At 36.0% G+C, this 15,727-nt stretch overlaps 1 protein-coding gene across 2 annotated transcripts in view; it reads left to right on the top strand.

Moving 5' to 3' along the window:
• Positions 1–15,727, top strand: part of GUCY2C (guanylate cyclase 2C) — a 73,990-nt gene that overhangs the window by 11,585 nt on the left and 46,678 nt on the right. For both annotated transcript variants that reach the window (XM_044775166.2, XM_014834217.3), the window contains exons 5-8: positions 495–616; positions 1,993–2,089; positions 4,151–4,268; positions 4,761–4,896. In XM_044775166.2, coding sequence (XP_044631101.1) covers positions 495–616; positions 1,993–2,089; positions 4,151–4,268; positions 4,761–4,896 — 473 coding nt within the window. The remainder of the gene's footprint in view (positions 1–494; positions 617–1,992; positions 2,090–4,150; positions 4,269–4,760; positions 4,897–15,727) is intronic.

Genomic DNA, 15,727 nt, shown 5'->3' with positions numbered 1-15,727 from the left:
GAATGCACATCTTGGGGACTGTAAGAATCAACCCTAAGGCCTCATCCTAGAAATTTTGGGGTGAACTTAGGACACACAAAAGTCCATTTCACACAAGAAGAGAAATTATTCCTACCAACTCTGAATTTTTGCACTATACATTCAAAGGTGTTAACTTACCTGTGATAATGGGGCTGGTTTATAGAGCAGAGTGGAACCTTCCATGTGCAAGCAGTAGGAAGCCATTATGAGGGACTCACCAAATGTCTACTGTTTATATATATACATGAAGATTCCCTAAAACTTCCCCTATGCTTTCACTAAATTAGACGTCCACAATCCTAACCATTGGTATCATGGTGTGTATCGTCTGTTGTGTTAATAGCAGAAAAGAATTTTAGATGAACAAACCCAGGCCAGATCTGAAAACAATGGCATGGAAGCAAAGCAAATGGCATGGAAGGCCACGCACAAACTAAACTGCTTTCTTAGAGTTTCTCTTTTTTCTGTTCTAGGTACCTCAATGCTCTGGAGGCTGGAGTTTCCTATTTTTCTCAGGAACTTATCTTCAAGGATGTGTTGAGAGGAGATGACCAGTTTCAGGGTATCTTATCGAACCACAAAAGGAAAAGCAATGGTAAGAAGACATGAAGATAATTTTTTACCAGCTTCTTCTTCACAACTACTACCTCCTTATTTATTTTGACAGAGCTATCACTGTTACCTCTATATGTTTAGTCTATTTTGGGAGATCCGTAGTTGCATGCAACTCCATTTTATTGTTCCTTTTGTTGATTAAAACCTTATCCTCTGATAAAAATTAGAAAAGTAGTGTTCAGAAATTATATTAACATCATGAAAGAAATGGTAATGTTAAAATCCAGTTTACCTCAATCCAATATATTATTGGATTTGTGACTAATCCTCACACATTCTGAACTCTGATCCCCTGGTGACCAAGCGGATATATTTATTGATATCTGGCCTTAAGCAAAATAACAAGGTAAGCAAAGATTGTCTCGCTTTCATTTGATCTCTCTGTAAATCACCTGCCCAGTGATCTCCCAGTTGCAGGCCAAGTGTGAAATCTGATGGGATAAAATCATCGTCACTAAGTTATTAGATGATTTGTTTCACTTTCCACAGAATTCTCTTTACAAATAAGATCATATCAGGAGCAAAGAAATCAACTGGGGGAATTTCCTACAAGGGAAGACGTTGCTTGGCAGGATATCCTGGTAGCGCTCAAATCACCACCTACTGTCATTATTAAGCATTTGCGGTATTAACAAGCTACTATTTGTAAAGCATTGACCAAGATATGAGAAAAAAGTATAAAATTATTCATGTCACTGGAGAGTTTACAATTCAACTGGACAACATAGTTTTAAAAAGGATCTAAAGAAGTGTCCCCCAACTCCTCGTACACATACAGGCATGCATTTGGGAAATCTGGTTGCAATGAGGAGTAGACCTTGTAGACTCAGCTTGGACGCTACCACTGAAATCAATGAGACTGAGTTCTGAGTTAAGAAGCTAGAAACAAAACCCAAGGAAAGTTGCTTAAATTCTCGCATTAACTTATACTATATCTTTTCAACTACTTTACAAATGGTGAGGTGCAATTCACGTATCAATGAAAATAGTTTTTGTATCTATTCCAGCCTGGTGTAGTGGAATGAGCACTGAACTAGGACTTATAAACTTGAATATTAGAGCTATCTCTGTCATTTACTAGTTCTTTAACCCTTTGACATCGTGGGTTCAACCTCCTTAAGTCTATACAATTAAGGGAATGGACTAGATGATTCTTTTTAAGATCCCATGCAGTTCTATTCTGACTCTATGACCGTAAATGAAAAAAAAGAGGGGGGTAATTTGAGGAATTGATGCCAGTCTTAAAAAATAAATGTAGCATGGACATATTGGGTTCAGTTCAGGTCCCTGGTTCCCTCCCTGTTTGTGTGTAGACCATTGTGTATTTCTCTCCTTGTCTTGTTCTCTCTCCTCCAGTGATTCTCATGTGTGGTAGACCAGATGTCATCCACTCCCTCAAGGGTGACCGGGCAGTGGCTGAAGACATTGTCATTATTCTAGTGGATCTATTCAAGTAGGTACAATATTTAGAAGACCTCTCCTCCTTTTAGAAAGGAAATACTCCAAGGATTTCCAGAAGACACATTCTCTTTTCTCTTGCTCTGCACAGCCTCTTAATGGGTTCAGTATAACGATACCATTTTAACCAATGTTTTATTCCTTCTTCATCACACTGGCATTCTTATTTAAGCAATTGTAGCCTTAGCAGAGATGTATACCTTTGACATCACTATCGTGTCTAAATACAAAAGTTTTATGAAAACCCCATTAAATCCACATGTCCTTGTATCCACGAGGCCTGGTCAATCAACACAAGATCCTGGTCTCCACCCTGATTTTAAGGTCTTTTTCCAGCAGTGATAAATCAGCTAATAACACAATATTATTTCTGAGAATGTGGGCCATATCTTTGCCTTCAATTGCTAATGCCCTTTGGTCCTAGATTATTTTTCCCTCAGCTGTCTTTGGTAAGAGGAAAGTTCCAGATAATTGAATTTGATTTACACAATTATTCTTTGCTCTTTGTGGCATAGCCACTGGGTGGTGATATTTTCCTCTGTATTTCTCTGAGACTAAGGAGAGAAAATTCTTGAGAGCAGAAACTACTTTTTATCACACCCTCTATTTTTACCACTCATCTTCTAATATGGCTGGAGCCCCTTTTAACAAACGAGGGCTAGGTAATATTTGAGCCAGACTAAGCTTAAATAAGATGTCACTGTTTCACCTGCGCCCCTTGCCCCCATCAAGCTAGATCACATGACTTCACTTATCTGCCTGGATCATTAATCATTACCTATCTGTACTCAGACCTGAAGCTATTGCTGCACTTCATCTTTCCCATATTTGCCTAGTCATTTACTTTTCACAGTGTTAAAGCAAATAAAGCATAGGAACCACAGTCCTATTTGATCACTAATTGGTCATGAAGATAATTTAATGAATCCACTTAGCATTTTAGTTTCAGAATACAGGAAAGAAGGCAAAATTAGCAATACTTCATTCCTGCAATCACATTGATAACTGCTTTCAATAGCTGCTTTGCCCTCTGGAAGGAGTCCTCAATGTAGCCGGCTTGGTATAATTTTACTTTTAGCAAATCCTCCATCAATTGCCAAAGTGTTGACATTTCTTTGTCATTATTCCCAAAGGACACCTGGCTATGTTTTGGGAAGATCATGAGATTCATTTGGAACTAGATATAACTTGGTTTCAAATTCCACTTGACACTTTTGGTTCATTTGACTCTTGGGTATTACTTAGTATCTTGAGATGAAATCTTCTCATTTGTAAAATGAGAATAAAAATGTCCACTTTAGAGGGGTGTTTTTAGGATTGGATGTGATAATATGAGCAAAACATTCAACACAGTTCTCAGTACATAGAAGGTTTCACCTACTGTTTGAGTATTAAATGATGGTCAGCCTCGTTGTAGTAGTTCAGACATGTTAGATTCTCTGTATATTAAAACAGTCAGGTGATTAGGAAGCTTAGAAAGCATATGTTTGCAGCACAATCCGAGACAGTATTGAGAGTCCACAATGTGCCAAATATTGTCTAGGAGTTGAGGAGCCAAGGATCAATAAGCTAATGTCAAGAAGCTTACAGTGTTAGAGAAAATGTTTGGCCTTTTCATGCTTGTGTTTCATCATCTGGAAAGTAAATTTAACTCATAAAATTTCTCTCTGTCATACCCCGATATCTCTAAATTCTTATGAACATTTGAAGAAAAGAAAGTTTTCAGGTAGAAACCAAGGGTCATTAAGCTTTGAAAGCAAGCATTAGCTCACATATCCAGAGCCCCAAAAAGTCTCGCTCAAAGAAGCATCTGTATTCTGATCTTCCTTTGCATTTGTGTATGTTAACCAAAGCCGGCTAAGTTCTCTTACTCATCTTAGCAGGTGTGGAAGAAAATAAGCCTGTCCAGGGAAAGTGGAAAGTTTACAGGTTACTGGAGAAAAAGTGTTTTAAACTATTTCGAGGCTGATCTTATGGTTTGTGTGAATTGTAGAAGCTCCATCTCTGTTTTTGGAGGAACGTACTTTTCATGAGGAACTTGTGATTTTTATTACAGTAACCACTACTTCACGGACAATGTCACAGCCCCTGACTACATGAAAAACGTCCTTGTTCTGACACTGCCTCCTGAAAATTCCACCTCAAATGGCTCTTTCTTTAAGGATTTCTCACTGGTAAGCTTTATATATATCCTCTACGTTCCCCAGGGCAGACATCTGTGGCCTGAAGTAACACCCAATCAGAACTGTCTTCGAAGCAGGTTCAACAGTATCATCCGATCAAAACTCGTCCTGCCCCATTCAGGCTGCTGAAAGGCACAGGCTGTTTATGAAAATTGTGAATATTATGAAAATGCTGTATGTCCTTCCTGGTTGAAATTATATGGTTTATCCTCATAGGAAGGAAGTCCAACCGCTTTTAGTTACTTCCCTAAAGGCAGTGTTCTCAGTTTATTGATCTGGAGAGAAAGCAGAAGTGTACAGGGGGATAATAAAGGACCCTGACCCAAGAAATATTTTCCAAAAGTCTCCTTTAACACTCTACAATTCCTCTAATATTCCCTTATCTTTCCAGTTACCCTGCTGACCCCAAAAATGTTTTGCTTTAGGTTCAAGATCAGAATCTCTTTTTTGGAACTCATTTTAAGATTTTCCTTTCTCATTCAGGCAAAAAATGACTTTTCTCTCGCCTACCTGGATGGAGTCTTGCTTTTTGGACACATGCTGAAGATATTTCTTGAAAGTGGAGAAGATGTTACCACCCCTAAATTTGCTCATGCTTTCAGGAACCTCACTTTTGAAGGTACCGGTCTCCTAAGAACAAACAACATCAACAAACCTGGCACATTTTACAGAAAGCCGGAGAAACGTGGGCGTTGTGGATGGACTTTAGGAAGGAAGCAAAGAGAGGGTGTGGCAGTAGAAAAATCAACAGCTAAATACATTTTAACTTAACTGGAAGCAAACGGGGCTGCCCCGTGGCCGAGTGGCTGAGTTTGCACACTCTGCTTCAGTGGCCCAGGGTTTCACTGGTTCGGATCCTGGCACAGACCTAGCACTGCTAGTCAGGCCACGCTGAGGTGGTGTCCCATACAGCAGAGCCAGAAGGACCTACAACTAGAATATACAACTATGTGGGAGCTTTGGGGAGAAGAAGAAGAAAAAAAGAGATTGGCAATAGATGTTAGCTCAGGTGCCAATCTTAAAAAACATTGGAGGCAAATATCAATGCATACACTTTGGGGATGCTATTATTAACTGAACCCCAGTTTATGCTTTAGACCTTGAGAATCTTTGGATATCAAAGAAAAAGCATGTTGCCTGTGTCCTGTATTTATGAACAAGCCACCACAGGGCATTTTGGGCAGTGATGTCCTGCCTGTGGTTGGAGACAAGCAAGAAGAGAAATATCTGCAGTTTGATTTTGGTCCTTCCACATCTCCCTTTCTAGCCTTCAGGGATCTGGGACCCATGTCACCCCTCTAACTACCAAAACCTCTCATAACAATACCTACAAATGTTCCCACTACGTGTCCCTCTGAACTACATGGGTCAACATTCCCCTTGACACAAGCCCCTCTTGAAACTCTCCTCTTTCGTTTCCCACATCGCATCCAGATACTTCAAATAAATTTCCTTGTAGATCTAATGTATATTAAGTAAAAGACAATTGATAGTTGACTTTAACTTGCCTTAAATCTTTACTCTCGAAAACCTCTATCCTCCTGCAGAGTGAGTCTTCCCTTGGCTTCAGAGGGCAGCAGGCGCCTAGCACTGAAGCCTGAGGGCTGCACCAATGTCTGTGCTGTATGACAATGATAGGAAGAGATCTATTCCTCCTCCTGAAGAAGCAGGAGGGAGGGAGGGAAGGATAATCATTTATTGATCGTCCCCTTTGTCCCAAGTTCTGCCAGCCACTTTGTGTGCACTCTTTTTTTCTCAATATTTTTACTGCGGTAAAATACACATAACATAAAATTTGTATCTTAACTATTTTTAAGTGTATAGTCTAGTGTCACTAAGTACATTCTTACCAGTGTGCAACCATCACTGCCATCTACCTCCAGAGCACTTTTCACCTTGTAGAACTGAAGTTCTATACCTATTAAACAGTGACTCTCCATTCTCTTCTCCCTTTAGCCCCTGGCAACCACGGTTCTACTTTTCATCTTTGTGATTTTGACTACTCTAAGCAAAATCATAGATTATTTTTCTTTTTATGTTTGCTTTATTTCACTTAGCATAATCTCCTCAAGGACCATCCATGTTGTCGCATATGTCACAATTTCTTTGCTTTTTAAGGCTGAATAATATTCTATTGTATGTATGTACCACATTTTGCTCATGCATTTGACTGTCAATGGACACTTGAGTTGCTTCCATGTTTTAGCTACTGTGAATAATGCTGCTATGAACATGAGTGTATAAATATCACTTTGAGACCTTGCTTTCAATTCATTTGAGAACATACCCCGAAGTGGAATTGCCAGATCACATGGAAATTCTATTTTTAATTTTTTGAGGAACCATCACGCTGTTTTCCCCAGTGGCTGTATCATTTTACATTCCTACCAATAGTGCACAAGCGTTCCAATTTCTCCACATTCTTGCCAACACTTTTTTTGATATTAGCCATCCTAATGGGTGTGAAGTGATATCTCACTGTAATTTTGATTTGCATTTCCCTAACACTGAGCACATTTTCATGTGCTTCTTGGCCATTTGTATATCTTCTTCAAAAAATTTCTGTTCAAGACCTTTGCTTATTTTTGAATTAGGTTGTTTTTTGTTGCTGTTGTTGAGTTTTAGGAGTTCTCTGTGTATTCTGGATATTAAGCCCTTATCAGATTATATGACTTGCAAATATTTTCTCCCATTCTCCCTTTTCATTCTGTTGGTAATATCTTTGTTGCACAAAATTGTTTAATTTTCATGAAGTGCTATTTGTCTATTTTTCCATTTGTTGCCTATGTCTTTTGTGTCATATCCAAGAAATCATTGCCAAATCCAATGTCATGAAGCTTTTGCTTTGTGTTTTCTTCTGAGCTTTTATAGTTTTACACCTTACGTTTAAGTTATGGATGTATTTTGAGTTAACTTTTGTATATCGTATTAGGTAAGGGTCCAACTTCATTCTTTTGCATATGGATATCCAGTTTTCTCATCACCATTTGTTGAAAAACTGTCTGTTTCCCATTTGAAAAATAGCCTTGGCACTCTTGTCAAAACTCATTTGACCATTTATTCAAGGGTTTATTTCTAGACACTCTATTCTATTCCTTTGATCTGTATGTCTGAATTTCTGCCAGTACCGTACTGTTTTGATTAGATTTTTAATAAGATTTTTAATCTTATTAAATAGATTTTTAATAAGTTTTGAAATCAAGAAATGTGGGTCCTCTAGCTTTGTTCTTTTTCAGGGTGTTTTGGCTATATAGAGTCCCTTGAGACTTCATATGAATTTTAGAGTGGGTTTTTTTATTTCTGCAAAAACATCGTTGGGATTTTGATAGGGACTGCATTGGATTGCTTTGGGTAGTATTGATTTCGTAACAATAGTAAGTCTTCCAATATGTAAACATGGCATGTGTTTCCATTTATTTATATCTTCTTTAATGTTTTTCAGAAATATTTTATAGTTTTTATTATACAAGTCTCTCACCTCTTTGGTTAGGTTAATTCCTCAGTATTTTACTCTTTTTATTTCTGTTGAGATGTTGGCCCTTAGCCAACATCTTTTTTTGCTTGAGGAAGATTAGCCCTGAGCCAGTCTTCCTCTACTTTATATCTGGGTCATCACCATAGCATGGCTGACAAGTGGTGTGTATTCACGCCTGGGATCTGAACCCATGAGCCCAGACTGCTGCCAATTCCTAAGTATTTTACTCTTTTTGATGCTATTTTGAATGGAATTATATTTTTAATTTCCTTTTCTGATTGTTCATTGCTAGTGTATAGAAATGCAACTGATTTTTTAGTGTTGACTTTGTATCCTGATACTTTGCTGAGCTCATTTTTTGTTACTAATAACTTATTAGTCCTAACAATTTTTTTGCAGAATCTAGAAAGTTTTCTACATATAAGGTCATATCATCTGTGAACAGAGATAATTTTGCTTCTTCCTTTCTAATGTGGATGCCTTTTCCCCTTGTCCAGTTACTCTGGCTAGGTCTTCCAGTACTGTCTTGAATAGAAGTGGTGATATTGGGCATCCTGGCCTAGTTCCTGATCCTAGAGGAAAAATTTTCAGTCTTTTACCATTGGGCATCAAGTTTGCTATGGGTTTTTCACATACAGCTTTTATTATGTTGAGGCAGTTTCCTTCTAGTCCTAGTTCATTGAGTGTTTTATTGTAAAAGAGTGCTATTGAATTTTGTAAAAAGTTTTTCTGCATCACCTGAGATGATCGTGTGTTTTTCTTCTTTCATTCTGTTAATATGGTATATTATATTAATTTTCATATGTTGAACCATCCTTGCATTCCAGGAATAAATCTCACTTGGTCATGGCGTATATTCCTTTTAATATGCTGCTAAATTCAGTTTGCTAGTACTTTGTTGGGGACATTTGCATTGATGTTCATAAGGCATATTGGTATGTAGTTTTCTTTTCTTGTAGTCTCATGGTCTGGCTTTGGTATCAGAGAAATTCTGACCTTATAGAATGAGTTTGAGAGTGTTTCCTCCTCTTCAGCTTTCTGGAAAAGTTTGAGAAGGATTGGTGTTATTTATTCATTAAATGTTTGGTAGACTTCACTGGTAAAGCCATTGGATCCAGGGTTGTTGTTTTTTTTCTGGTAGAGTTTTAGATTACTGATTCTATCTCCTTACTAGTAATAGGTCTATTCAGATTTTCTATTTCTTCGTAGTTTAGTATTGGTAAGTTTTGTTTTTCTAGGAGTTTGTCCATTTCATATAGGTTATTCAGTTTTTTGGTATAGAATTTCTCATTGTACACCCTTATAATCCTTTTTCTATCTGTAGAAGTGGTTGTAATATCCCCACTTTCATTCACTGATTTTAGTAATTTGGGTGTTTCTTTTCTTAGGCCATCTACTTAAAAGTTTATCAATTTTGTTGATCTTTTCAAAGAATCAACTTTTGGTTTTATTGATTTTCTGTACTATTTTTCTATTCTTTATTTCATTTACCTCTGCTCTTTGTTCGTTCCTTCCTTCTGCTAGCTTTGGGTTTAATTCTTCTCTTTCTACTTCTTTAAGTTGTAAAGTAAAGTTGTTGCTTTGAGATCTTTCTTGTTTTTGTTTTTGTGTTTTTCTAAGATTGGCACCTGAGCTAATACCTGTTTCCAATCGTCTTTTTCTTCTTCTTCTTCTCCTCCCCAAATCTCTCCAGTACATAGTTGTATAGTCTAGTTGTAGGTCAATCTGGCTCTGTTATGTGGGACACCACCTCAGCATGACTTGACTCGTTGTGCTAGGTCTGCATCCGGGATCCGAACCAGTGAACCCTAGGCCACCGAAGTGGAGTGCACAAACGTAACCACTAGGACACAGGGCCAGCCCACAGATCTTTCTTGTTTTTTAACATAACTGTTTGTAGCTATAAACTTTTTCCTTAGCAGTGCTTTCACTATGTTTCATAAGTTTTGGTATGTTGTATTCTCATTTTGTTTCATCTCTAAGTATTTTTTAATTTCTCTCGTGTTTTATTCTTTGATCCATTGGTTGTTTTAAATGTTTAATTTCCACTAACTCCTGAATTTTCCAGTTTTTCTTCTATCATTGACTTCTAACTTCATTTGTTGTGATCAGAGAAGACACTTTGTATGTTATCTGTGTTTTTAAATCTATTGAAACTAATTTGTGGCCTAAAACACAGTCTATCCTGGAAAATGTCCTATGTGCACTTGAGAAAAATGTGTAATTTCTTGTTTTTGTGTAGAATGTTCTGTATTTGTCTGTTAGATCTAGTTGGTTTATCATGTTGTTCAAGCCCTCTATTTCCTTACCTGTCTTCTGTCTGGTTATTATATCCATTATTGAAATGCACTATTGAAATCTCCCAATTATTTTTGCAGAACTGTCAATTTCTCCAATAAATTATGTTAATTTTTGCTTTATATATTTTGGTTGTCTGTTTTTAAGTGTGCAGTTGTTTACAACGGTAATATCTTTTTGCTGTATTGAAACTTTTATTAATATATAATGTCCTTCTTTGTCTCTTGTCACCTTTTTTTATTTAAAGTCTACTTTGTCTGATATTAGTAGTATTAGCCTCTCCTACTCTCTTTTAATTACTATTTGCATGGAATACCCTTTTCCGTCTTTTCACTTTCAATCTGTTTGTATCTTTAGATCTAATCTAAGTCTCTTGTAGACATCATATAGTTAGGTCCTATCTTTTAATCCAATTTTCCAATCTATATCTTTGCTTCGAGAATTTAATCCATTTACATTTAAAGTAATTACTGTTAAGGAATGATTTAGTTCTGTCGCTTTGCTATTTGTTTTCTATATGCCTTATAGCTTTGTTGTCCCTGATTTCCTACATTGCAGTCTCTTTGGGGGGGTTAATTGATTTATCGGTAGTGAAATGTTAAAATTTTTCTCATTTTTTTGTGTATATTCTTTAGCTATTTTCTTTGTGGTTACTGTGGGGATTACAGTTAACATCCTAAAGTTATAACACAATTTAATTTTTACCATCTTAACTTCAACAACATACAAAAACGTGCTCCTTTCATAGCTCCATCCCCACCCCTTTCAGATGTTGATGTTATGAAATTATATCTTATACATTAGTTTAAGTTTTTGGACACACAATGTACAAGATGTTCAAAAACAAAATGTGGAGTTCCAAACCAAAGTTATAATGATACTAGCTTTTAGGCTAATAATTTTTTACTGTATCAATCTCTTAAATCATGCAGAAAACAAAAAGTGGAGTTATGTACCATTGTTAAAATGATCTTATGATTTTATAAAATATTTTATAAATTTTATAATTATAAAATAGACTTTATAATTGCCCACATATTTACCTTTACTGAGATCTTTATTTCTTCATATGGCTTCAAGTTACTGTCTAGTGTCCTTTCATTTCAACAGGCAGGACTCCCTTGAGCACTTCTTGCAAGGCAGGTCTAGTGGTAACAAACTACTTCTGTTCTTGTTTACCTTGGGATGTCTTACTTTCCCCTCACTTTTGAAGAACAGCTTTTTCAGACAAAGGATTCTTGGTTGGCAGTTTTTTTCTTTTAGCATTTTGAATAATCAGCCCACTGTCTTCCAGCTTTCAAAGTTTCTAATGAGAAATCTGCTCATAATCTTATTGAGTACCTCTTGTAGGTGACAAATCACTTTCCTCTTGCTGTTTTCAAAATTCTTTGTCTTTGTCTTTTGACATTTTGATTATTATGTGTCTCAGTGGAAATCTATTTAATTCATCCTACTTGGAGTTTATTGAGCTTCTTGGATGTTTATATTCATGTATTTCATCAAATTCAGGACTTTTTTGGCCATTATTTCTTCAAATATTTTCTCTACCTCTCCCTCTCTTGTCCTCTGGGACTTCCACAGTGCTTCCTTGGTCTACTTGATGGTGTCCCACAGGTCTTTAGGCTCTGTTCACTTTTCTTTAATCTTTTTCTCTTTCTGTTTCTCAGACATATTTTCCATTGTCCTAACTTCAAGTTTGCTGATTCTTTCTTCTGCCTGCTCAATCTGCATTTGAATCCCTCTAGTGAATTTTTTCATTTTGTTATTGTACCTTTCAATTCTAGAATTTCTTTTTGGTTCCTTTTTAAGATTTTCTGTCTCTTTATTGATATTTCCATTTTGTTCATATGTAATTTTCTTGACTTTATCCATGTCTTCCTTTAGTTCTTTGAGCATCTTTAAGACAGTTGTTTTAAAGCTTTTGTCAACTTGATCCACCATCAGGTCTTTTTCAGGGACAGTCTCTGTTGGTTTATTTTATTCTGTTTTTTCTGAATGGACCATACTTTCCTGTTTCTCTGTATGACTTGTGATTTTTTGTTGAAAACTGGGTGTTTGAATCTAATGTAGTATTTCCAGAAATCACATGGGGAATGGAGAGAATTCCCCATTCCGCAGGGTTTGCTAGATTTTGTTTTTGTTTTTATTGTTGTAGGCTGTGTCTCTGCTGAGGATCAGCCTGCCTGAGGTGTAAATTTAAGGTCTTCTCAGGTCTTTTCTGAGCCTCTGCCTTCCCCTGGGCATGTGCGGTGACTTTCTTTTTTCTCAAGATTCCTTTGGCTATTCGGGGTCTTTTGTTGTTCTGTATAAATTTGAAGATCCTTTGTTCTATTTCTGTGAAGAATTGTTGATGGAATTTGATAGGGATTGCATTGAATCTGTAGGTTGCTTTAGGAAGTATGGGCATTTTAACTATTTTAATTCTTCCAATCCAAGAGCATAGAATATCTTTCCATTTCTTTGTGTCTTCTTCAATTTATTTCAACAATGTTTTATAGTTTTCAATGTACAGATCTTTCACCTCTTTGGTTAAGTTCACTCCCAGGCATTTTATTCTTTTTGTTGCAATTGTAAATAGGATTGTATTCTTAATTTCTCTTTCTGCTATTTCGTTGATAGTGTATAGAAATGCAACTGATTTTTGTATGCTCATTTTATATCCTGCAACTTTACCATATTCATTTATTATTTCTAAAAGTTTTTTCATGGATGCTTTAGGGTTTTCTGTATATAAAATCATGTCATCTGCAAATAGTGACGGTTTCACTTCTTCCTTTCTAATTTGGATCCTATTTATTTCTTTTTCTTGCCTGATTGCTCTGGCTAGGACTTCCAATACTATGTTAAATAAGAGAAGTGAAAGTGGGCATCCTTGTCTGGTTCCTGTTCTTAGAGGGATAGCTTTCAGTTTTGCTCCATTGAGAATGATATTTGCTGTGGGTTTGTCATATATGGCCTTTATTATATTGAGGTATTTTCCTTCTATCCCCATTTTATTTAGAGTTTTTATCATAAATGAATGCTGTATCTTGTCAAAGGCTTTCTCTGCATTTATTGAGATGATCATGTGATTTTTATTCTTCATTTTGTTATTTGGTGTATCACATTGATTGATTTGCAGATGTTGAAACATTCCTGCATCCCTGGAATAAATCCTAGCTGATCATGGTGTGTGATCTTTTAAATGTATTGTTGTATTTGATTTTCTAGTATTTTGTTGAGGTTTTTTGCATCAGTGTTCATCAGTGATATTGTCCTGTAATTTTCTTCTTTTGTGTTGTCCTTGTCTGGTTTTGGTATCAGAGTAATGTTGGTTTTGTAGAATGAGTTAGGAAGCTTCTTCTCCTCTTCAATTTTTTGGAAGAGTTTGAGAAGGATAGGTATTAAGTCTTCTTTGAATGTTTGGTAGAATCCACCAGGGAAGCCATCTGATTCTGGACTTCTATTTTGGGGAGGTTTTGATTACTATTTTGATCTCCTTACTGGTAATCAGTCTGTTGACCAATGGTGAATCCTCTATTTCTTCTTGATTCAGTTTTGGAAGTTTGTGTAATTCTAAGAATTTATCCATTTCTTCTAGATTATCTGATATGTTGGTGTATAGCTTTTTGTAGTATTCTCTGATAATCTTTTGTATTTCTGAGGTGTCTGATGTGATTTCTCTCTTTTATTTCTTGTTTTATTGATTTGACCCTTCTCTCTCTTTTCGGTGAGTCTAACTAAAGGTTTGTCAATTTTGTTTATCTTTTCAAAGAATCAGCTGTTGATTTCATTGATTTCTGTCTATTTTCTGTTTTTTTTACTCTCTATTTCATTTATTTCTGCTCTGATTTTTATTATTTCCTTCCTTCTACTGATTTTGGGTTTTGTCTGTTCTTCTTTTTCCAGTTCTATTAGGGGCACTGTTAGAATGTTTATTTGAGATTTTTCTTTTTTGTTGAGGTAGGCCTGTAGTGCTATAAACTTCCCTCTTAGAACTGCTTTTGCAGTATCTCATAGATTTTGGCATGTCATATTTTCATTTTCATTTGTTTTCAGGTATTTTTTTGATTTCTCCTTTGATTTCTTCATTGACCCAATCGTTGTTCATTAGCATTTTGTTTAATCTCCACATTTTTATAACTTTTCTGATTTTCTTCCTGTAGTGGATTTCTAGTTTCATACCATTGTGGCCAGAAAAGATGCTTGGTGTTATTTCAATCTGCTTAAATTTATTGAGGCTTTTTGGTGGCCTAATATGTGACCAATCCTGGAGAATGATCCATGTGCATTTGAAAAGAATGTGTATTCTGCAGTTTTTGAATGGAATGTTCTGTATATATCTACTAAGTCCATCTGGTCTAATGTGTCCTTTAAGGGCAATGTTTCCTTATTGATCTTCTGTTTGGATGATCTATCCATTGGTGTAAGCGGAGTGTTAAAGTCCCCCACTATTATTGTGTTACTGTCCATTTCTCCTTTTATGTCTGTGAACAGTTGCTTTATATTTTTAGGTGCTCCTATGTTGGGTACATAGATATCTACAAGTGTTTTATCCTCTTGTTGGATTGTTCCCTTTATCATTATGTAGTGACCTTCTTTGCCTCTTGTTATAGTTTTTGTTTTAAAGTCTATTTTATCTGCTGTAAGTATTGCTGCCCCAACGTTCTTTTCATTGCCATTTGCATGGAATATCTATTTCCATCCCTCCACTTTCAGTTTGTGAGTGTCTTTAGGTCTGAAGTGTGTCTCTTGTATGCAGCATATATATGGGTCTTTATTTTTATACAATTTGCCACCCTATGACTTTTGATTGGATCATTTAGTCCATTGACATTTAAAGTAGCTATTGATAAGTATGTACTTATTGCCATTTTGTTACTTTTTTTCTGTGTGTTTTAGTAGTTCTTCTGTTCCTTTCTTCTCTTGCTCTCTTCCCTTCTGGTTTGATGGCTTTCTTTAGTATTATGTTTGGGTTCCTTTCTTTAATTTTTTGTGTACATATTATAGGTTTCGGATTTGTGATTACCATGAGGTTCATATATAATAACCTACCTATATAACAGTCTATATTAAGTTGATGGTCTCTTTAGTTTGACATCTTTCTAAAATCTCTACTCTTTTACTCCCCTCCTCCCACATTTTATATTTTCAATATCATATCCAACCTCTTTGTGTGTGTGTGTGTGTGTGTGTGTGTGTATCTGTTACCCTCTTATCATGGAAATAGGTAATTTTAGTACTTTTGTCTTTTGACCTTCATATTATCTTCATAGGTGGTTGATCAGCTACCTCTACTGTATTTTTGCCTTTACCAGTGATTTTATTGCTTTTTTTTTGATAATTTTCTTATTCCTATTTGTGGTCTTTTCTTTCCCACTTAAATAAGTCCATTTAGCATTTCTTGTAAGATGGGTTTCTTGGTGATAAACTCCTTTAATTTTTGCTTGGAAACTCTTTATTTCTCCTTCCATTCTGAATGGGTAGAGTATTCTGGGCAGCAGGTTTTCTTCTTTCAGCACTTTAAATATATCATGCCATTCCCTTCTAGCCTGTAAGGTTTCTGCTGAGAAGTCAGCTGACAGCCTTATGGGGTTTCCTTTGCATGTAATTTGTTTCCTTTCTCTTGTGGCTTTTAGGATTCTCTCTATCTTTAATTCTTGACATTTTAATTATAATGTCTCTTGGTGTGGGCCTG

The sequence above is a fragment of the Equus asinus genome, chromosome 22 (assembly GCF_041296235.1).
Source record: "Equus asinus isolate D_3611 breed Donkey chromosome 22, EquAss-T2T_v2, whole genome shotgun sequence".
Lineage (NCBI taxonomy): Eukaryota > Metazoa > Chordata > Mammalia > Perissodactyla > Equidae > Equus > Equus asinus.
The sequence above is the reverse complement of the archived record's forward strand: the minus strand, read 5'-3'. Positions and strand labels throughout refer to the sequence as shown.